A 24189-nucleotide genomic window follows, 5' to 3' on the forward strand; every position below is an offset into this window, starting at 1 on the left:
CAGCAGAAGTAAAACATGTTTACAGCTTGGTACGTTCATGACAGCTGTACTGGGGTGGGATTTTAATTACTCACTTATTTAAATGACATTCAATCAAGCTTAAAGGGATATTCCGGTGTTAATTTAATCCATGGTCTAAATCACCGTGAAACTGTGTTACACTCCCTCTCGAGAGATCAAGTTAGCAGATCGCTAATTTACGGAGTTTTATCAACCTCAGAAACGACCGCACGACAACAATACACTGCAGTAAATGGGTCCAAATATAAACCGCCACCAAAAAGCCACAAATAATGCTCAGAACAGCACCAAACTTCAGCAACAGTACAAACAGGGTCTCAGCACATAGTCCGGGGCATCTAACCTCCGCTAGCTTAGCTAGGGAAGCTATTGGGATGCTAAAAACAGAGTTAAATTAGCGGTCTGCTAACTTGATCTCTCGAGAGGGAGTCTAACACAGTTTCACGGTGATTTAGACCATGGATTAAATTAACACCGGAACATCCCTTTAAAGTTGTACATAATCAAGGGAGTTGACACTTTGAGTGATAGCTAGCCACTAGCTCTCAGCAACCAGGCTTCATATGGCGTCCATCAATTCCACCCACGCTTCACTGCCAAAATGGCGACCACACTGAGCTTCAGGAACTCGTAGGTGACGTCACTGAGACTGTGTCCATGTTATATACAGTCTGTGCCTAAAACATGAGCTCCGAGCCTTTATTCTTGACATTTAGGATAGGAGCTTATTGTTGGGTAGCTGATACGCAGGTGCTGCAGATTGTAATGTAAAGCAATGTGTATTAATCCTCAACCTGCAAAGAAAAAAAGCCCTGCTCTTCTAATTCATCTGTGTAGAATGATTCCCACCATACAGCAGTGAATTTTCTTACCTTCAAGGGTTTGATTGGTTTCTCTTAATTTCAGTGTGGTATTAAAAGCCGCTCACTTATTATAGCTATAAATAACCTTAAAGTGCAGAACAGTTAATGTTATATTCGGTGCTGAAAGCGCTGACTCCTGAAAAATCCACCTTTTACTGACGTTCCCTCCTCGTACTGATTTAATACTCTGATTGTAAAATACAAGGGGAGGCTGTCCAACAAAATCTGGCCCAGAAACAATAACAAGCCTGGATATTGTGAAAAAAGATACTTTCCATAACAGCACCGTTATTCATCAGACAGCTATTGTTTTTCTGTCTCAACAAATCCAGATAAGAATACAATTAGTGACATCTGTGACCACCCCAGACAGATCCAGAGATACAGATTTAATGGAAAACACTACATCCTGGTGTGCTGTAGTAATAATTGGATCAGATTTTATGGCTCTGTTTCCCTTTTGATGCTTCACTCCTGCATCACTTATCTCTCCCCCTCCGTGTTATCCATCTTCCTCTCCTCCAGCTCACCAGAGCAAGTCATTCATCGCTCTGGCAACCCGGCAGTGTTTTCGTTATCACCCGCCTCCTCTCCCTCTGTCACCTGGCTAAAGACGGATGTCAGGGTCATCAACAGGAGACAGAGAGCGCCGGCCGAACCGCTGTAGTATCGCAGCTCCTCATCTTGATGGTGTTTAGTTCGGATGCATCATGTCACTGATAACTTTTTTCCGTCCCTCCCACTACTCGACTGCATAATGGCTCATCGAGCTAGATTACTCTTCCTCTGTCAACTCCTCCAGGACGCAAAAAAACTCAACCATTCCTCTGGAGTGAGCATTGCATCAGTGTTTTGTTGTGCTTTCATTTCAGTTTTGTCTCAGTCAAGTTTCTGTCACTCATGGGGATGGAGACTTGGCATGCACAGCATTTCATTACACACGACACATGAACACAATGGCCTCCTTTCTCTGCCGCTGTCTCCTGCAGGTGCAGTGGGGAGACTCATGGGAGAGGGCAATGTATTTCCATTTCAAAAAAAGCCGTAGAGAGAATATGAATGCGCGTGTGTGTGTGTTTGTGTGTGTTTGTGTGCATGCCCAGGTGCAGTCTAAATCAGTACCTGTGACTGCGGCGTCTGATTTCAAAAAATTTCTCTGTGATGTTACAGGTCATCATTCAAAGAATAAAGAGGAAGAGAGGGGGAGATAGAGAGCATGAAAGACGGCATGTTATAGTTGATGAGAGTGTTGTGTGTGACAGAGAGAAATTCCAGAAAGGAAACTCACCAGCAGAAAGAGAGAGAGAATGAGAAAAAAGACAAGAGACTAAGTAAAAATAGTTTAAATATTCATGTTTTTTCGTCAGATGATTTATTCATGAGCAGCTGACATATTCAGTTATTTATAAACTGCTTGTGTGTCACCACTGTTGACAGAAGTGTTGCTCTGTGTTCCTGGAGGAAGTACACAATGTAAAATGGAACATGAAACAGCCAGCGAGTGCTCAAATGATGCCACGGCAAAGGTTAGCCGTGACTGATAACCAGTTTGGAGACAGACGGGAGCTAATTCCTTAATGTGTGTGCACGGCGTGTCACCGCTGCCTCTCCGAGCAGCTGCCGCGTTACTTGCTATGTATTCTCATCCATGTTTCTCTCCTGATTCCAGACTTTGACCCCGGTCTCGGGCTGATGACTGGCATTGCCCCCATAAATCCCTTGATGCCCGGCCTGGGCCTGGCTCCCCCGCCTGTTTCCCAAGATGTACCAGTTGTCAAGGAGATCATCCACTGCAAGAGCTGCACGCTGTTTCCTCCCAACCCCAGTAAGTGTCATAGTAGTTATCGCTGCTGTTGCAAGAGATACAAGCATCACGGAAATGCTGCGAGCTGACCCATCCTCAGCGTGCATGTTTTATTTATCCATGCAGCCGTCTGCATTATCTATGACTTATCTCTGTCCTCTTTCTCACGTTTGGGCTGCGGATACGTTCCAGATATTGCGTGACAACGAAGAAAATTCCTCCCTAATGTCACCTTTAATACCTCTTAGTACTGCTACCCAGCGGAGCATAGCTGATTTGCATTCACGTTTGATCAGGAAGGAAAGAAGGGAGCGAGGGAGGGAGGGAGGGAGGGGAGGGGAGGAATTAAAGGAGGTGTGTGTATGCATGCGGGCGTTCACTTTTTTTGTGAATGTATAATTGGAGGATTGACCTCTGTGAACACATAACGCAGTGCTGCTGTCTACAATATGCCAGGCCAAAGAGGTGATAGACTGTGTCCTCTTACTTAGCTCAGCTTATGCTTATCGCCGTATCTTCTCTTAATCTGTCTTCACCTGCTTGTTGTACTGTACTATATACATATATGGTGCTCTCTCTCTCTCTCTCTCTGTATCGTACACTGCATCTCCTCTCCTCCCGCCTCGTGTTTAAGGGGTCAAATCCACTTAATTACCTGATCACCTCTGAGTCCTCCAGCTACTAGTTCCAGGTCAAAGGGTCTCTGTCGGGTTATGTCCGTTACATATGCATATGTAAAAGAAAAAGCACGCTCTCTTTTGCACTCACAGACCTTGACATAAATATATACGGGTGTTTTGAGGGCAATGGATATGACATCCTCTGTGGATCTGTTAGTTCTAAAAGCATACTGGCCACGGCTGGCGGGGATGTTTTCTCTGATTTGCTGGAGGACCAGTTTCTCGAAACGCTTCAACATCACGATGGGGGTGAAGTGCCACAGGGCGATAGTCGTTAAGACTAGACACAGCAGACTTTTTAGGTACAGGGACGATGATGGCTGTCTTCCGGTGAGAGTGAGATGTTAAAAATTTCAGAGCTGGTTCAGGAGAGTTGTGTTCACTGTGTGGTGGAGACTCAAAGTTCACATCAAGGCCATAGAATTCTCTCTGACCAAAATGAGTTTCTGGGCAGGATTATATGCAGGGTTACACAAACAACAAGCAAAACAAACGTGCTGGCTGAGCAGAGAAAACTCTCTGATGAAGGGAAAAAGACAATGGAACAGAGGGTGGCTTGGAGACCCAACACACACGTCTATCTGAGTAGATTTACATCTGCTCATTACTCAATTGTTTCATAGCAAAAAGGTGAACTGAACTCTGTTCTTCTTGGAAAAAAAACATTGATTATACTTCAATGTTATTTAGATTGCAGTCGTAATGATGAACGACCAAAAGGAGAGACCAAAATCAGGATACATGAATAATAATACAAAGACAACATAACAGCAGAAAATATAATAAATTGACACTATTTTCTTCTACAACCTTAACAAAGAGGATTATGAAGATGAAGGATGAAAGGTCAAAGAGTCCCTGTTCTCATGAGAGTAAATTGTTTCATTGACATTATTGCTTATAGCTGCAGGACTGTCTGTACCTTTGTGTGCCACTGTAGGTGAATCATGGTAATTGGGTTAATGTTCCCATTGTGTTCTGAAGGAAGAAAATGATTTTTCCCCCCCTTATTATTGGGAACCAAGCTGGCTGTACGCCTCAACCATGAGAAAGTGTCGGCGGCGTGTGTTGACCATACGTAATAGCGGGTCAACAAAAGTTAAACGGCCAATATTATATAAAACTGAGCAACAGAGGCGTGGAGAAGGGACTGAAAAGCATTTCTGTGTCCACTGTTCCATTCAGTGGCGGCTCTGCAATGGCTCCCAAAGGGGCTGTTGCCTCTGTGACAACAAGTCCAGTCCCCCATATAGGCTCCATAAAATTCCACTGCAATATACACCAAGCTGCAGGGCGAATGTATGATTGGTTGTATGGAGATGTTGTGGGTATTGCTGCAAAGACATTATTAATGACAATATAGGTTTTATAGTATTTTGCATCAATGTTGTGAGTCTGTTTATCAATATGAAACGTGACATCTTACAACTCTAAAAACTGAATATTTTCCATATTTGTACTTTTGTATAATATACAATATAAGGCAGCATGTATTTCAAATCATTTCATGGCTTATTGTAAAACTATGTCACAAATTCACTCCTACTTAATCACAGTCAGTCTTTAAAGCAGATTGAGTCATTTATCAGGGTCATAACTATGAACCTCTCTTTCTCACTTGGTTTCAATGACATCATACCCAAAGTCCTGCAAAGCTTATTTTAACAGGAATTTAATCTCTGACTTATAATCTTCTTTTGATCATGTCTCAGCATTAGGGTTGGGCACCAAACGTGGTACAAACTGAATGACGTTGGCACTAAAAAGTACCAATTCAGGATTAATCAAATGGTACCAAAGTTCTGTGCTTCACAGCGCATATTAAGGCCATGTCCACACGTACTAAAACAATCTTTTTTTTCTCTGTCTTCCTTGGCATCGTTTGAAGAATATTTGCGTCCGAATGGATCCATTGTAAACGACTCAACACGCTTTAGTTCATCTTCCAGGCCTATAGGTGGCGCTTGAAATTAACCAAAAACGGAGAAGAAGAGCATAAAGCTTGCGCGCTGTATACAAACAGACGGTAGAAGGAGAAACTGAACACAACAAGAAGAAGACAACAACGGCTAGTGCGATGGCTTTTTTGCTCAGCATAGTAGCAGAGGAACATAATATTTTGCCCTAGTAACCCTGATAGGCTCAATATCTTCTGCAGCACGAACACAAGCATGTAGTCCGCCACTGTTGTTGTTGTTGATGTTGTTGTTATGAGACGTCGCAGGGTTAAGAGGTCGAAGGCTAGAGGTCAAGGGGTGGGGTGATGGCGTCATCGTTACACAAAGTACGCGTGTGTGATTCGCTGTCCACACGAGAACGCAAGGGCAGCGTTTTCACCCTGAGACCAGGTGTCAAAAAAGTCAGTTTACAGGATCTGTTTGGAAGATCGGCCAAAGCGATGCAAAACATGTGCGTTTACACAAAAAAGCATTTCCATGTGGACGGTCCCTTAGAGTAACGCTGTAGAAGAGAGAGCGAGGTGTCACACCGGCAACGACTCACAGTGGGTCAGGGCAACACTTGCTTAAATATTTGGAATGTAAAATACAAAAGGTGACCAGGGCAGCACGTCCTACCTGAGGAAACACCTGGTCAGACATTAAAATTTATATCCAAACGGTGAGTGTACTGTGTTTGAGCCTGAAAGCCAGGTCTCCTGGAGCAGCTGCAGCTGACATTATCACTCCTGCAGCCAGCGCTGCGCTCGTTTGTGGAGAACTGTTTGACATGATTGACGAGGCATCAACAACTTTATCAGCAGCTGTGTGTGTTTAATTAGCTAGCTGGAGAAATAGTTGTTGGATAATTTGGTTTTTGTCACCGTCTTTGTTGATGGCATCTTAGCATTTTTATAAGTCAAAACTTTGTCGTCGACATGTATATAGATATTTGGGAACAGACATAAAAAACAACCTGAAAAATAAAACATTTCCTGGTGAGCGAGCCTGCACTCGCACTTTTCCCTCACACGTAGATATTCTGTAAATAATTAAATGTGATCCTAGTGTTCAGTCCCACTGCGACGACTCCGTATCCCTTCTGTTGGAGAAAAAACAGCCTGTCTCGGGGCTTTTTCAAGGCAGCTTCACACGTCAGATGAAGAACACATCAATTTCAACCTAGACTACCAGTGAGAGCTCCTCACTACAACCAGCGTGTGAGTCTGCCTTTGATACCAGTGTGGTTTTGAGTTCAGTGTTCACGCGTACTAGAAAAGGCCTCTGTCACTGGTGTAATGCAAAAAGAGAAACGTATCAGACGCTATAAATTAATGAATAAATACTTCCCCCTGTATCTTTAGACCTTTGCATGAGCTAAGTGATTAGAGGCGGATGGAAAGCGGTGCACCTTATGCATAGTTCATTCCAATCCTGAGGCTGAATGAGGAGCCGTGCTGTTACCTGCTCGATGTTAAAACACAAGCACCTGTCATAAACACTCACTGTATGACCTCAGGTTGCTTTCTTTCCCAGCGTGAACGCTTTTGCATTTTCTTTCATTTTTGTCTCGTCATGCCGGCACAGACTTGGAGGTAGCCGTGCCCTTAAATCCTTCAGATTCTTGAATTCAGGCCTTAACTTCACCTTCTGAGTCTTTTTATTGTGTATACGACGAGACATAAAAGAAACAGCCAGAAATCTTAAGAGAGATTTAAAAAAAAAAAAAAAAAGAAATCATGAGCAGGGACTCAGATGGAGCTCATTGGGTACAGATGGCACTGCTGAGGTTAAGGACTCCATTTCCTTTGGGCCACTCGCACACAAAATTTAAGCACTCATGCTTCTTGTAAAGCACTTTGGATAAAAGCATCCAGCCAGTGGTGTGTTAAGATATAATGTTGGGCGCCCATTAAACTGCTTGAACGCAAGCCAACAGTTCAATCCTTTCCTCCTTCTTTTCCCCACCACAGTCTTCTCCACACATCTTCAGGATATTTGCTGCCACAGTTTCATTTTCACTCACCTTTCCCCTCATACCATTTGTCTCCGTCTATTCATTTCCTTCCTTTTATGTCACCTTTAAGGCAAGAAGTGCGCTGAGACGAGAGTGGGTCGGAAAGTTAGTCTTCAGAGGAAGCCAATTTACTCCCAACATGAAAGAGTAGCACTTTTTTTCCCCCTTCTGAAATATGCCACTGTTGCCTTCCACAATAGACCAAGAGGGTGTCAAACTGTCCTTTGAAAGCAATAAGAAGACATTTCTCATGCAGTGGCAGACATTTTTTTTAAAGAGAAAAAAGGCATCTAAATAAAAGCATTTCAGGTTGGAATTTAATGCGGCTATCTTTTTTTTTTTTGTGTGTGTGCTGATGGCAAGACATCAGAACCGAGCAGAGCCAGTGAGCAGATTCTTTGGCTCACTCGTTGGGTTTGTGCTGAAATTGAAGCCTCTGGGGTTCTTCTAAGGGGCTCGCAGCAGGATAAAGCTCCACCACAGGGAACAACACAGGGGGTCACAGTAAAAGCTGACAGGCATCTTTCCTTTTAATTTTTTTCTTTTTTTAAAAAGGAATGTCATGTTGTGTTTGTCTAGAAAATGTGTGTGTGAGGGAACAAAAATGGGAGATATGGACGGGAATGTTGCTGTGTTTAAAGTTAGAGGATGTTTGTGAGTCAGTGCTCCATTTCCTAAGGTACTTGTGATGCGTCCAGCAGGCGATAGTGTGTGCGTGACGGGGATAGAGGGCAGCAGGCTACATATGGCGCCGATCACAGGAAGCAGGACCCCCGGCTACCCCTCCACGGACATCACACACAGCTTCCTCCTCATTGACCTTTAACCGAACGGCACCGACACTCATCGAATGTCGGCAGAATCCTTCGTATCTGCATCACAATTTTGTTCATGCTTTTTTTTCCCCTTGTTTCAGATTATGGCATTTTCCTGTCATTTTAGGAACAAATAAACAGTTTCTCAATATTTCTGAAAATGTTAAATCTTTGCTTTTCCAATCTAACCAGCCTCCTCGAGCGTTGCATAATTGTAAAGGTGATCTACGGTGTAAGAGTTGGCAAATCAGATACTTTACAGTAAGCTGTGATGCATACCTTCCAATACAGCAAGATCAAAGTATTAACAGAATACACATATTATTATGTGAGCTCAAACTGTCTGGTCCAGCAGTACCTCTAAATAATTGAGTTGATTTAGAGATATATAATGATGCATATACAAGAAAGACAACAGCTTTGCATGGCGTAGATTTTTCCTCTCCCCTTCAACAATGGTTTGTTTGCATGTTTGATTCATTATCATTACACTTATCTTGGCAGTCATGACTGTTAATTAATGTACAATTGGAAACAGCTCAATCTGTCAATAATCAGTTTCATCGGGAGCCCCCGTTTTTATTTTCCATGCAGGGTTTGGACTCCTTCTCTCATCACAGTGATTTAACTTTGTTTCTTCTGTCTCCTTCTCATATTTCATGACTGCCGTACACACGGACACAAACCCATTTTCATCTCTCGGCCCTTTAATGCTCAAGACCTACATTTCATTTGCTGCTTCGGGGAATTACTCTGTGAGTGTCTTTAATGGTCATCACTTCCTCCGGCTCTTCTTTTTTTTCCAAACACTTTTTCATCGGTGTCAAGCTTGTCTGTCTGTAATTACCCTGAAGTAGAAGACCAAAGATGCCCTTCAGAACCCTCCTGTCTACGTGCCTACATTTCTAAAAAGTCCCCAGTATGGATTTCATCCTCCTTTCAAAGCCAAACATTTGGTAATGCAGTCACATCTCTAGTGTGTCTGGACAAAGAAATGTTGATTTCCAGAGGCAGGCTTTTACGATTTAAAGGATGTTAGCTAAATGTCAGATTGTTGCCTTGTTGTCCTTTTATATTGTCCTCCTCGCTCATCAGCCAAACTTGTCAGAAATTGTAATTTAATGCTGAATCGAGCAACGAACCGCAACATGTTTTAGCTGACTGCGAGCATAGGCAGGGAAACGCTATCACCTTGCTTCTGTCCTCGAGCTTGTGTGTGTGTCTGCGTGTGTTTCCTGGCTTTGAGTATGCCAGTCAGAGAGCAGCCGTGAGTATGTGCGTGTTCCAGTTTTAATGCCATCATCATGGCCAAGGTCAGGGGATGAAGGCATTTGGGCCACGTGCCAGAGCAAGCTGAGACATGAGGAGGACAAAGCCATAAAGTACCTTTGATGTGTTTTACCATAACTTTGCTACAGGCTCTCCAGCACTAAAGCCACAGGATGGGATAACAGCTCCTCTTGGGCCCATAATTTAAAATTTCATGTCCAACCTTTTGAGCACTGAATGAAAAATACACTGTATTTTTTCTCATTTAGGAGATGATTGATGGAAAGTCGTCTGATTTATAGCCATGGGAAAGTGATTTCAGTCCTCTAAGTGTACCTGAATGAGTCCAACATTTCAGCTCTGCCTGAGATACTTTTCACATAACTGCTGGGCCCAATTTATTCTGTGTGTCAGTCAGCAAATGTCACTGTGCTTTTATGACAGCTGCTCTAGAACATATGGGCACAATTTATTTGAACATTTACATAAGAGCCATCTTCAGCCTTATTCTTTAGTAGCTGTAGTTGAGTTCACTTTACCAGACTGTAACAGGTTATACATGCTGTTCACGTCTTAAACTAAAACTTTTCTCACAATCACTTTGAATTCTTTGTATTTATATCCCTTTTCCACAGGTCAAAAATCCCACATAAACCTGCCTACATCAGCCTTTTGTGTGCAGTGGGAATGTGTGAACTCTACATTTACACCCGGGTTGATTGACTCTGCAGGAGACCCTCGGCCCGGCTCCACTTTGATTTAAACATAAGGCCCAGGTGAACACACTAAATCCCGCCGTGCAAAGTGCTGACGCGCTATTACCCTCCGGTGGTGGTGTGTTGATAAAGAAGGAATTTGGATGGTATCTATCTAAGAACGTTTTATTACTGGACACAGTGTTGGAGATTGAGCCCCGTTCATTTCTATGAAAGTCGCTCAGTGGTGTTTTGAAGCCAAAAAGTTTGGCTTCCCGGCTGTAAAAATACCTGGATTGCCGACCGACACGGCTAACTTCTGGTTCAGCACCCGGCCAACTCGAAAAGGGATAAAATAACTTTATGGCTCGGCTCTTCTTTCCAGATGTTTTTGGACCGAATGGCTCAAATTATGATAGTGAAACGAATCATTTTGCGGGGGTCGTGACACTCTAAAGAATGTATCCACCGTTTTACAGATGCTTCTTTCACAATCGCTCTATTGTTGTTTTCTCTCCCGTTTCAGCTGTTTCCTGTAGGTTTATAAAGTTCTGAGATATGTTGACTTTAAGGTACTTTTGGAGGTTGCCCATTTTGCTGCTGTTGAATTGGATCTTGTTATTCTGAGAGGTGTTTATTAATGATATTTAGTCCATCACATTTATTTTAATGAGGGCATATTTCATATTAGAAACACCCCTGTGTAAAAATCAATCCAGTTCGACAGCAACACAAACGACGCCTCCAAATGACAGTGAAGTTTAATCAACACCTCCCTAAAACACTTTCAACTAAAAATGAACATAACAACCTTCACGGAGGTGTGATTTAGTGCAGGACTGTTACATTAGACTGGAGTTATGTTTAGCGAGTTTAAGCTAGCGAGTGAGGCTAGAAAGACTGTACGATTCTTGTCCAAAATAAAGATATATGTTGTTGACCTCGCACACTGATCTATTAAAATAAACCATGAGATGTAAGCTTGAAGTAAATTTTACTGATGGGTTTTGGACAGTTTGGGTGATGTCCTTTAGCATCATTAGCACTATCTGGCCCCAGAGGGAGGAATCCAATAGCATAAACCTCATTTCTACTTAATTTTCCTGATTTTGAATGACTCAATAAACTGAATAAACACAGTATCATACTGTTTTACTCGATGTATATTTGCTGGATCTTTCTAAGAAGCCACCTTTCTGGCTTAGCTAGCTTCCCCTCTGAGGACAGCACGTTTTCTAAAAATGTTCCATCAATAAACAGAAATCAACCATGTTAACACCCAACTTGACTTCAGCTTTATTCCTTATTTTCTTTCCTAGATAACAGCGCTAACATAAAAGCAGAGGTAATTTAGCATCCATCAGTTTCCGGTCCAGGTTTCCTCTGTACAGACTTAACCAGTCACTCATATCATCCATGGCAAGCCTGTTCTTTTTTCTGGGATTGTATCAACATTTATATTTGTTCAGTCCGTTCAGTTAGTTTTGGACCCTCGACACGAAGGGGATCAACCTCTCTCAGGCCCGAAGGATTTGATCTTCATGCCAGGGACGGCGTGACGCGATTATCTCCGATATAAAAACGATTCAAGCATATTGTTCCACATTATAGCTTGTCATTTGCTGTTTCCATCAATTCTTACCGCTATTGTTCGTCTCATCAACATGGGCATGGCCATCCATTCCTGTCTGATCACCTTCACCTTATATTTCCCATTTCATGCTCTCCGCTTTGAGATTGCAGGTGTCCCATCTTGTTTGTCCTCATTGTGATTTTTCTACGATGCTCTCTTTTCTTACAAGAGACATATATTGCATGCCTGTCACTCCAAAGTCGTCCCTCCTCTGTAGCTGTTCTTGAGGTTTCTTTTGTGCAGACAGCGGCCCGCTGTGAAACAACCCCTTAAGGTAAATTTGTGATTTGTGATGATAATATAAATAAAATAAATCAACTTGACTTTACATCCTTGTGTAACCTTTAAGTAACCGTTCTGTTTTTCCTCTCTGCCTCAAAGCATACATCATGTGTGAAAACATGTGGAACTAAATGTACATCAGATGCCGAGAGCCAACTGTGGATGCCATTTGTATTTGTCATTTTGATTCCCTCCTGTTACATTTTTTATAGCATCCGATGTTCTTTTGTATGATGTGGCTTAAATGTTTCAAGTGCTCAGTTTCACGCATTTGAAAGTCATGTTATACTGTCATGCCATGAACACAGAGAGGAGACACATTTATGATAACCTCTGCTGTTACATCCTCATACTAAAACATTTATATGTTCTCTGCAGGGCTTTTTGACTCTTTTTTTCTAGTTTATATTTACGGGGAAAAGCAACATTTTGCTGGTCGAGACACTGAAGCAGTTGAAATTTCAGTCTGGCTGTGAGCCCTGGAAGCAGTAAATTGTGTCTGAAAAGTGGAAGTGCTGACGTGAAACACGAAATTGTTTGAAGTGTCAAAATGCCAAGATTGAACGGAGAAATGTCGGTTGAAGAGAAAGAGATGAATTAAATTGAAATGTTTTTTTTACTTCTATGACCTACAGTACTGAGGTAGCAGCCATCCTATCTTGGGTGCTACATCTTTTCTCTGTTGACTGCTTTGCCGGAGACAAGTGGACCGAGATTGAGCTCGAATCAATTAATGAAAAGCAAAAACAAAAAAAAAGCACGCCACAACCTAGAGAAGCTCTTTGAAGTCAGATTGTTCAGCCCTGTTGAATAAAGGGAAACCGAGCTCATTACCTCGTCTCAGACGAGCAGGAAAGAAGGCAAGTTTTTTTTGCAGTGATGGTTTTATATCACAGTATTACAAGAGTCAAAGGGAAACTCCACTCAGGTATGATTCTATCACTCTGTTGGCAATGTAAGGAAACATATCTTCGAAAGGTTTTAAAAAAATCTTTGTGTTTATTGGCTTGAAGTAGCAATAAGCTTACTTAAAAACTTACAGGTTCCAAGTTTGAACTCAGCAGGAAGAAGAAGAATCTTTATTTATCACACACACTCATACAATAAGGAAACTTTTCTCTGTCCGCATTTAACCATCCCGGAGGAGCGGTGGGCAGCCTGTGTGCGGCTCCCTGGGACCGACTCGAGGTCTTAGCCAGCGCCTTGGTCAAGGTCACTGACCTATAAAAACCAGATGCCAGAGAAAAACCCACACGAGCATGGGTGGAACATGCAAATTCCACAATGAAAGGCCCTGCCCCAGCTGAGATTTGAACCCAGAACCTCCTCGTTGTCATGAGGTAATAGTGCTAACCCCTGTGCCACCATCCTTGAGCCTGACCTTTGAAGAAAATGTTGAATTTTAGTCACTGGCCCTCACTGAGAAAGCATTCCAAAGTAAAAATAGTTAGCGCGAGCAAATAAGAGTTTCCAGTTGTTGTGGAGACATTTAATCCGCTGGGACTTCACTTCCTCGGATAGTGGGAGTTGATGAAGACTTTTTTTTATTGGTTCTTGCAGACAACAACTGAGTAACTGGGGTGCTTTGTTCACAGTCCACGTTTGTGTTAACCAAAGTCGGCCATAGCGAGAAAAAACTGTATGTAATACACGTTAACTCCAGTGCTATGGGTACACGTTTAGCCATTTGACTGTATGTTATTGCACATTATTTCTAATATGCTAAAGTCACAGTCATGATGTTATTGTCACAGCAGAACCTGAAACTGTTGATGGAGATGAAACCGGTAAACTTCCAGCCCACACGTGCTGACTACCAGTTATCACTCAATTTGCATTCGATCTCACTTAATTCAGACTTGATTAAAACACAATCTGGGATCAAAGACCAAACAACCGACTGCAGTATGAACGTCTGTGCTGGATTCCCTGGAGCTCAATTTACGCGAGGCGAGGTTGCAGCCTCTCCTTTTGAAATAATAATTTGTCTCTTCTCTTTTTTTCTGCTGCATGTTTGGCAGACCTTCCGCCTCCAGCCATGAGGGAACGCCCCCCGGGCTGTAAGACGGTATTTGTCGGGGGTCTTCCCGAGAACGCCACCGAGCAGCTCATCATGGAGGTCTTTGGACAGTGCGGGGAGATCGCCGCCATCAGGAAGAGCAAGAAAAACTTCTGTCACATCCGGTTTGCTGAGGAGTTCACCGTGGACAAGGCTCTCATGCTCTCTGGTGAGCTAAAAAAAAAAAACTCTTACTCTCCAGTTTCTACCAGTACTTTACATCTGATAAACCGTCTTTGACTTGTATCGTTGTTTTTTCTGCCAAATTCTCGCTGCTGTGCAATGAAATCCCGAGCAGCCCCGCAACCTTGTTTTTAGGCATGTATTGGTTTACATTGGGCTTAAAGGTCAGAGGATAACAGCTTTCTTTCTTACTCGCCTGGATAATATTGAATCTATAGAGATGGCTTGTATTGTCAGGCCGCTGCTATCGGTGCACCCGGCCCTCTCCAGGCACCCCGGCAATCCTTCACCTCAGGTGGAGGAAGAATGATGAGCTGTTAACCTTTACTCTGATGGAAATGAAAGGGCTGATATCTATCACTCAGCGCTACAATTCTCCAACATCACACGTTCTCTTGGGACCATTTGGCAGATGGATAAATAGATCGAGGCGCCGATGTACAGATGGAAAGTTCGCTGCTGCTCTCCACACAGCGAACATCACTCGATGTACAGTTGAAGGAAGAACGAGCTCTGGACGACAGAACAGGACAAAATAAAAGACTCTTCCTTTTTCCCTTTTTCTTTAGATATGCATTTATCGGATTTTGTACATCTGTTCTCACTCCACACTCGTCAAATACAGTTTGAACAGTTCTTGATCAGTGCCCTTGAGCTTCAAACTATGAAGGGCTCTGCGCTGAGGTTAGCGATAAAACTTTATATTCTGCGTCCAGTTAGATTTTCAAAATAAAGCTTGCTGACAAACAGTTCATGTATTGATGCATATGTTCAATCGGAGCGAGAGCGACGGTGAAAACCTTTGATAATCCGTTCAAAAGGAAAATATAAGTGCCTAATATAAACGCTGATCTTCTCTCTGTTTGGAATAAATTCCCTCTGCATCTGCTCGCCTCCTGTGTGAGTCATCGGGTGACGTCGCTTCCAGGAGGAGACACAAACATGGCGATGATTAAACAGAAATGGTCTTTTGCAGATCCGACTTTTTTTAAACTCTTGAGAGATTTACAGACTGTTGGACACTTTGTTAAAATGCTCAAAAACAGTAGTTACTCATGATGAAAGAAATGCTTGGAACACTTTATTCATCATCCATGTAAACAAATGGAATATGTAATCAGAATGATTTCAATCGGATTGCAGAAATGTTGTCGGTGTCACCACAGCAAATGTTTGACTCTTATTTTATAGTATCAAACCTACAGGCAGTCAAAATCAGTGTCTTTTCTAGACGGACAAGTAGTCTATACATGTCAAGCTTTGCACCTCTAGACTAACAGTATCACCTGCTAACAGGGTCGCAGCACCAGACAAATTAATTCGCTCACATTTAAAATAATTCGGTCTGCTGCTGGACTGTGGCTGCCGCTCGAGAAGAAGAAGTCTCTCCATTCGTTCTGTGACACCAGCTTACGATTCTTTTTTATATATTTTATCTCCATCCAGCAGCTTCTCCTGCACAGATGCCTTAAATCTCTCCCTCTCAATTGCTGGCCATATATTCCCACCTCACAAAGCTCATTTAAAACACCAGCCACTGCAATAATACCTTCTGCATTATTTAATGTGCGACTGCGCCTGTGTGTGTGTGTGTGTGTGTGTGTGTGTGTGTGTGTGTGTGTGTGATTTCATCTACCTCTTCCCTACAGTCAGAAAGGAGCTATAAGTCCATATATTAGCCAGATGACAGACCTGTGTAGCTTTCTCATAAATACTTCTTTCAGAACACTGTGGCCTCTTCTCCCAAAACACACACACACACACACACACACACACACACACACAGATACACATTACAGCAGCCTTGGCACACTGAGGTCTCCCCTTATTAAATATTGAGGCAAATGGAGACCCTGAAGGAGGGAGAGCCGAGTCGAGAAACTACCCAAAACTCACGCTACTTCTGACATTCAACTGTATCCCCCACTTCCTCTGATGAGCCCGTGTGTGTGTGTGTGTGTGTGTGTGTGTGTGTGTGTGTTCACATGTATTCTGAGGGCAGGCCGACCGGAGCGTTCGCCCCGACTTGTTATCTGTTTTTCTGACTGCTCACTGTACTGTAAACACCCCAGCCGCTCACAGATCACTCAGACCAATCAATTAGCAGGACGAGTGTGATTGCTCTTCACGCCCACACACAGGCAGTGAAATGAGCTTTGAGTGTCATGTAGGAGGCAGCGGGGTGATCCAGGGCTATCACTGTAATTAGTGTCTCACACTCTTGTACATACAGAGTAAAAAGCTCAAGTGACTTGCTCGGCTTTTGTCCGTCTATACACCTGGAGTGTGTAGCTGCGTCAACAGGACACGGAGGGAGAACAAAGAGAATGTGTAGATCGGGTTGTTCTTTGCTATCCGGAGGCAAATGGGAACAAGTTGATCAATTCTACCGTGTCAGACGTTGTTTGTGTGTGAAGGCACCCTTTGGTCTGCCTATCTGTGCTTGTTAGTCCGTCTATCTACTGTACTTCAGAGCAGATGTTGATAGAAATTGATATTTCACCCTGCTAGCACTCTCATCCAATCAATAAAATGTCTCAGCTATCCTCCATGTTCCACAGTCCATCTTTTCCCGGAGACATCACCTTTTTTCCCTAATTGGTCTCATCTCCTGTCGAAACCTCTGCCTCCTTTCCACAGGTTACCGCGTCCGTGTAGGCTCCAGCACGGACAAAAAAGACTCGGGCCGTCTCCACGTGGACTTCGCAGAGGCCCGGGACGACCTCTACGAGTGGGAGTGTCGCCAGCGCATGTTGGCCAGGGAGGAGAGGCACCGTCGCAAGATGGAGGAAGATCGCCTGCGGCCGCCCTCCCCTCCTCCCATCGTTCACTACTCAGAGCACGAGTGTAGCGAGCTGGGAGACAAGATCAAAGGTTGGTAGACAAACATAAAGCATGTCCACAGACTGAGTGCACTTGCGAGCATGTGGTGGTGGTCAACTGAGGGTGCAAACATGGAAAGGCTCTAACGATTTGAAGTAAGTGCTGCAATGAACAGTGAGTTTTGGTGTCTTTCAACGCTATTGGAAGCGTCGGCATAAAAGCTGCTAGCCTACAGACGTCCACGGTGCGCAGCGGATGAATTCCAATCAAATCTGAGTGACATTTTTTAGACAGCCGGCGAAATGGATTGCCATGAAATGTGGTTCGCACACTCATATCTCCCTCAGGATGAATTGTAATAACTAGGGATGAGCTAGTGCACCGTGTTCTGTAGCTGCATCTATTCAACCAACAAGTGTTTTACTTCTGTGTCTGTGCTGGAAATGGGCAGAGATCAAACTGGAAGTGGGCGAGACTGAGCAGATGTTGTTAACTTAAGTCTGAAATTGATATACGTTGATCAGAAGGTGTTTTTATTTTCATGAGAAAACTATTAAGGGAACAGTCTCAGAGCCGAGCTTCAGATCAATGTTTTGATGAAGTTTTTATAAACTGAAAATAAGCTCAATCAAGATTTATTCTTCATCATGATTGCAGATATTGACTCATTTGCACATTAATGTACCTTTTACAAGTAAAATTACCATCCAGGTCGTTACTTTGGTAATCTGAGTTGATGTATTGTGACACCACAGTATCAGGTCAAATTTCAGTTTGTCCAGTACTTAATCCTAATACTAATCCTAATCCTTGATCCTTGATAAACCAATGAACATCTCCATCATTAATTATGATGATGAAACATGTTACACATTATACCTGGGCTCTAAGCTTTTATTTGTAAGCAGCGCTGTACCTGAATGCGTCATGTGTAGACACCTGCAAGTGTGCTGCTGTCTAGTTACTCTTGGTGCTTTCTTTGTGATTTAATGACTTAAACAGTGAATGGATGTTTATAAAACTGTCTGCAGATTGTTTTCAGGTACTTCTCAGTCTCTCTTTGATTTGAATTTGACTAACTGTATCATGAACTGATCCTTTTTACTGTCATTGAGATAAACATTTACCAGCTGATAATATCACCTTGCACAGAACATTCAGGGATGAACAGATGTTTCAGTTGATTGTCAGTTATTTTAAGGCCAGCGGTGACTGTAATCTAAACACATTTGACATTTCATCAAGTGTTCTTTCGTCTCCGCAGCCGTTTACTCATTTAAGTGTTTCATACTTTTGCTTGTTACGGGCGATTCAAAGTGACTTGACACTCGTTAATCATTTTTCCTAGACTGCAAGGATGTGTTCTATAATTTGAAATATTTAAACGCTCTCTGTGGTTGACTGTAGTTCCCCCTCAGTATTCGGAGCACATACGGAGAGGGTGGGCTGAAGGGGCCTCTGGGATGTAAGAATATCTTGTTGAGCCTTGTGGATTTTTAATGCAATCAAACATCTGTGGCTGGAGATTCCTTGTCAATCCCCGGTGACATTTCTGTCCTTACCCTTCCGCCTTAACTGCGATGTTACAGCAGGGGAGGCACTCGCCATTAAAAAAGCACAAGAGATGCGCTACATGTGGAGTGCTGCTAATTATTTGGGATGTAGACGCCCTACCTTTTTAATTCATGCCGCTAATTATCATTATCATTATCATTATCTGCTAATTGACCACTTAAAAAATATCATTCTCGTCTATCTGTCAGACTTGAGGAGAAAAGGGTACATTTTCTCCTGAACCTCAGTCTTTTTTTGGTGATTAGGCCAACTTGGAATTCATCGTACGATTCACACATTTAGAAATCTGTTTGAAGAAAGAAACGAAGGCATGGCAGAACAAAATTAATTAGAGGAGTCAGTGGATGAAAATTGGGGAAAAAAAATGTTAAAATGCAGCATAATTCACTGTACTGGGATGTTTCACAGGTTTACAGCAGGTGTCTCTTTTTCTTAAAGCTGTTCACGAGTTTCTCGGAGCATGCCTTGCAGGAAAATAGTATCTTATTATCTGCTAAAACTGTGATGTTCGTCACTGTTTTCTGCAAGTTTACATTGCCTGTCCCATCTGTTCCTTGTCAGAACAGCTCTGAGTTATGGATAAAAAGAAAAAAGCAGAGCAACAAGGAGTAAAAGTTTTCTAATTGGGAGTTTATTTCTCCTAAATCAAGGTAATGCATCGTCATGTTTCAATTTGTGTATCCATGTTCAGCTAATGCCACAGCTGAAGGCCCACTGAATGAGAATCCCAATCTTTCTGGCCTCGGGCCATCGTCTGTGATTGAACACCAGTAATATTCCCCCAGATTGTCTATTAATAACACCACTGCAGGGGGCCGTGTGTTGTGAGAGCGAGTGTGCCTACAAACAAACAGGAACACCTCAGGGATTCAAGAGCTAACACCTTGATTCAATATCTGTAGCTGTGATAGATCATCATTCATGCAAGCCATCTGATGGACCCCACCGTGTGTGTGTGTGTGTGTGAATGGTAAAGTGTGTGTGTGGTCGAGAGCGACACAGAGAAATTGAGAGCACCTGCAGAGCCTGGCTTAAACAAATATAAACCTCCCCGGCTGCTCCATCTGTACAGACGTTAAGTAATGTTTATGTGAGCGCACATGATGTATGCGCGGCGCTCTGTATCCGTGTGCTGTGCGGAGGTCTGAGGCGGCTGACGTCTGTGTGTGGGAGCGTTTTCTCTCCTTTGCTCCTCTGACTTGCAAGCAGCGCAGCGAGGCAGAGGAGGACAGGACAACCACCGCAGAATACAAACAATAGAAATCAATAAAGTCTCCTGACATCATCTGATTATTCACCAGACAAAGCAGGAGCACTGCTGAACAACCTGCGCTTGGTAAACGGCGCCTTTGTAACATGGCGCTCACCTCTTCTGAAGACGTTCGGCGAGGTTTGTTTACCGCAGATATTTATAGGAAAGACGGGAGCTGATTGATTTTTACCCGAAAAGTGTTCCTGTAATTTAACCTCCTGCTCATTTGTGTTCAGCATATAGATGTGATAATCTCCCTCCTCAATCATGTATTTTATCCATTCTGCTCTGTTCCTCCCAGGATGAGAATGAGTCCTTGAAGTTATTTTCATCTCGTCATCTCCGTGTCCCCATTCTTTCCTCCGAGACACCTTTTGCATGCGACCTGCAGACGACCCAGCACACACTGGAAAAGAACTTGCAAAGACAGCTCGTCTGAACGTTAAAATGTCGCTCAAACATTAATTAAGTGTAATTTTAGCTTTATATAAACACAGTGCTTGGAATCGAGCTGGAAACTGAGATCATATGTGCTACTTTTGTACGTTGTGAATGTTTATCTCATTTGTTGTTTCCTCCTGGTTGTCCCTGATCATCAGTAAGTTCACAGAACATCCGCTGAGGCAGCTTCTCCTTGGTCCGATAGTGACCCTTACTTTTTCCTTCTGTCCCCTTTTTGGCTTAACAAAACTTTAGTTGTAGTTTCTTGTTCTGTATTGATCGCGCGTTGTGAATGTTTATCTTGTGTGTGAATGTTGAACTTGTTTCCCCCTGGTTGTCCCTGATCATCAATAAGTTCACAGAAGAGCAGCAGAGGCAGCTTCTCCTATAGTCCCGTACTGACCCTTACTCATTCCTTCTGTCCCCTTTTGGCTTAACAAAACTTTAGTTGGCAGCGGCTGTTCGGTTATTTTACTTCTCTGGTATTGATTTTGCCCACATTTCGTTCTCCCCTTTCCTCCTATGTTTGCCAAATGAAAGAGTTTGTAAAAGCTTCACTTCTTTGACCTTTCTAATGTCGACTCTTTTCTCTTTCACGCTGCTCCTGCCCTGACAGTAAACATGCTTTATTTAAAGTATTCTATTTCATCCTACCGTTCTTATATTGACCCAGACTCTTGCTCTCTCCGCCCCGTCTCCTGCATTCTTATTTCCCAGATGACAATAAGTTTCCTGAATCGGTGCGGGTGCTCCTGACCTGGCTGGAACGAGGTGAAGTCAACCGCAGGAATGCCAATAACTTCTACTCCATGATCCAGTCCTCCAACAGCCACATCCGCAGGCTGATGAGCGAGAAGAGTCAGCACGAGAAGGAGATGGAGGAGGCCAAAGACAAGTTCAAGACCGCCATGGCCGCCATATTGGCTCAGTGTGAGTCCTCTGCTCATTCACACAGTGCGTTTATACGTAGGTTAAAGATGGCAGCAACCAGCTCAGGAGCTTGATGTGCCTTTGTCGTACACTTCACTTATCATTCTCATCTTATATACCTTTGTAGAGCATAAATAATGTTTTAAGTCATTTTTAAACAAGGTTTTTAATTGTAATTTACATGTTATATAAAACGCAGGATAAACAGGTCAGTGCAGCTCATATTCAAAACACCTTCTGCCGCTCCCACACACAGCTCATTAAGATCACCAACACAATTCAAATCAATGCAAAGAACATCATCTTAAGTTTCCTCCTGAAATGAACCGCTTTTTAAAAAAAAGGCAACTAATGCTTTAAAAAACAAATAAATATCCAGTACAGAAAAGACACGAAAGAGAGAAAAATAATAAAAAAAAACACCATAAGATGGTTTGAATAAAAGGAATTTTTAAAAAGTGGTTTTAAAGCCTCACTCACTCGTATTTTTATTGAAAGAAGCAATCAATATCTCACAGATATCCAACTCGGAAGAATACAAATGTAAGATTTGTTTCACAGTTTTATTTATTATACAAATCAAAAGGAGTCTGAGTCAACAGAGAGAACTACTTGTCAAGCAGGGATAAAAAAAACAAAAACAAAACAAAAGAAAAGCTGATATATTTCTTCCAAGGTCATCAGAAAACACAAAAAGGATTTAATGTTGGCCATGTTCCTCAACTGGAGATGCAATTATTGCACCACTGCTGCACCATTAGACCTTCAAAAAAAAAGATTGAAATTAAAAATCACACTGAAATTACTGAGGATTTAATATTAGTAAACAAGCCTTTGAGTAGATTTGAGCCGACTGAGTCTTGGCGAACAAATATAATTATGTTTGATTTGTATAAACAGAAATGATCACAATTTATTTCTGTTAAAACCTAAATCCAATTTGTTTAAGTGAGGATCCTCCCCAAAATCGAAAATACATGTTTTCCCTCTCAGGTGTTGTGCTGTTGATCCATCTAGATTGTTTTAGTGTGTGTTGCCAAGGTTCTGACATATCGTCCATCAAGATGTCCGCTTTCTCTTAAATGTGAACTAGATGACACTCGGCATGTGGTGTTCAAAGTCCCAAAATGTATAAAACCTCACCGGCAATGTGTCTTTGCAGGAATCATGACCCGGTTACTCAAGAGAGTTACGTTCGTTTAGGAACTATTTTCTTACTGCCTCACACCCACCATTCATATCACCATACAGAAGAAGATATGCATCAACTCATAGATGAAAGGAAAGATAACCAAGGACCGAGGACGCCATTAACATTTAATATCGAACGCTGTCCCAAGCATCGGTGTCTTATTTCCTTCAGCAGAGTGATGCGGTTGGGGGGTGTTTTTTGGTAGAAAGAAAATAGATCAACATGGAACCGCTCCCAGTGAGTTCTGTGGATGATCTTGAGTAACCACGTCATGTTTATTTTGCATTTTGAGCACCAGAAACAGAACAGAACCATCTCTTGTTGTTATATTTTAGAGAAGGCAGACATTTCTACAGCCGATATCTCCGATAATTGGCAAACACAAAAAAACAAAATCCAAAAAATCCAACTACTTTTTTTAAATAGCACTTCAGGTATGGCAAAGAAGATGCATTTGTATGTCGTGGTGAACCGTATCATAGATGTACAGTGTATTCAAAGGGAGATGTCTTGAATGATGCCAATCTAATATTTGGATTTTACTGTATCTCCAGTCCAACTCCAAAACTACTTGACTTGTGACGAGGTCTTGACCGAGATCTTCCGTGGTCCTGAGTGGAAAAATTGTGTCTTAACATGGAAAATTGGCCACCAGCTGTAACCAGAGCTTCCAGGTTACGGAGCATGTGCATCTCTAGATCACACATACATGCACTCGGTAAACAATTTATCCGGTGTCACATCCCCCTGAGAATAGCGCCTCATCCCACAGAATTCACCATTCAGTTAGTGTTATACGTGGGTAACAGGTGCAATCAACCGTGCTACGCCACAGTAATTCCCATGACACTGCAGTCTGCCGTTTTATCACAGGTCACCGCTCTATACACGGCATATCAAATGCTCAAATGCCCAGAGAGAAATACCATGACATAAATAACGCTCTAACCCACACATTTTCACACATATGCTTACCAGCACACACGAGGGCTTTCTTTTCCCCCGCCCCGTCACACACGTACACAAAAAGCACTCAACATGTTGCATTAATAATAAATGTATTAAGATTTTGTTCAAGGAGCAACTAAACCTATAAAGGCCAACCATGAGAAAAAAAATATATATATATACGTGATGCAGATTCTCTTCTTCAGATGTAAGATAATATTTATGATCAAAATAAAGCACACAAGAATTAAATGATTATAATGTCTTGAGCCACAGCGTCACATGCTACAATACTGCTTCTCCTGCTGATATTTCCAGCTGTAGAAGAGCACTTAGCTGGTTTTAGACAGAAAAAAGATTTAGTATTAATTTATCATGAATTTCCTCTGATAGTGTGTCGTTAGCATAGCTGGACACTGTTAAATAACCACCCAAATATCAGCTTTATTTAGCGTTTCATTTTAGATGTAGACTGCTGACAGCTGTTTCCTTCAGTGGGCAGGATTAAGAATCGGGGTGTTGTCTTTCTACATAGTTTGCTACGTACGTAACTTGCATGCAAAGGAGACGAGCGAGGAGCTGTTTTTTTTTTTTTTTTTTTTTTAATCCAGTGCCAGTGTTCTTGTGATATATTCAGTATTCAGCAAGACAAGAAATGTTTTTTCATGATCTACTTGAATAAGAAAACTCACATTTGGTATATTTTTCATTCAGGAGAGACTTCGCTCTGAGTGAATGAATAATATTTTTATTGCCATGTGCAAATTAGA

General features: G+C 42.3%; 1 protein-coding gene across 6 annotated transcripts in view; it reads left to right on the top strand.

Annotated features, from left to right (window-relative positions):
- The window catches only part of LOC115568979 (ecto-NOX disulfide-thiol exchanger 2-like), a 179201-nt gene that overhangs the window by 116095 nt on the left and 38917 nt on the right, over positions 1-24189 (top strand). For 3 of the 6 annotated variants that reach the window (XM_030396780.1, XM_030396783.1, XM_030396785.1), the window contains 4 exons: positions 2554-2709; positions 14026-14244; positions 16899-17132; positions 21067-21279. In XM_030396780.1, coding sequence (XP_030252640.1) covers positions 2554-2709; positions 14026-14244; positions 16899-17132; positions 21067-21279 — 822 coding nt within the window. Of the gene's footprint in view, positions 1-2553; positions 2710-12880; positions 12945-14025; positions 14245-16898; positions 17133-21066; positions 21280-24189 lie in introns of those variants that run through there. The other 3 variants (XM_030396781.1, XM_030396782.1, XM_030396786.1) reach the window with 3 other exon arrangements.

This window comes from Sparus aurata, chromosome 18 (genome assembly GCF_900880675.1).
Source record: "Sparus aurata chromosome 18, fSpaAur1.1, whole genome shotgun sequence".
Lineage (NCBI taxonomy): Eukaryota > Metazoa > Chordata > Actinopteri > Spariformes > Sparidae > Sparus > Sparus aurata.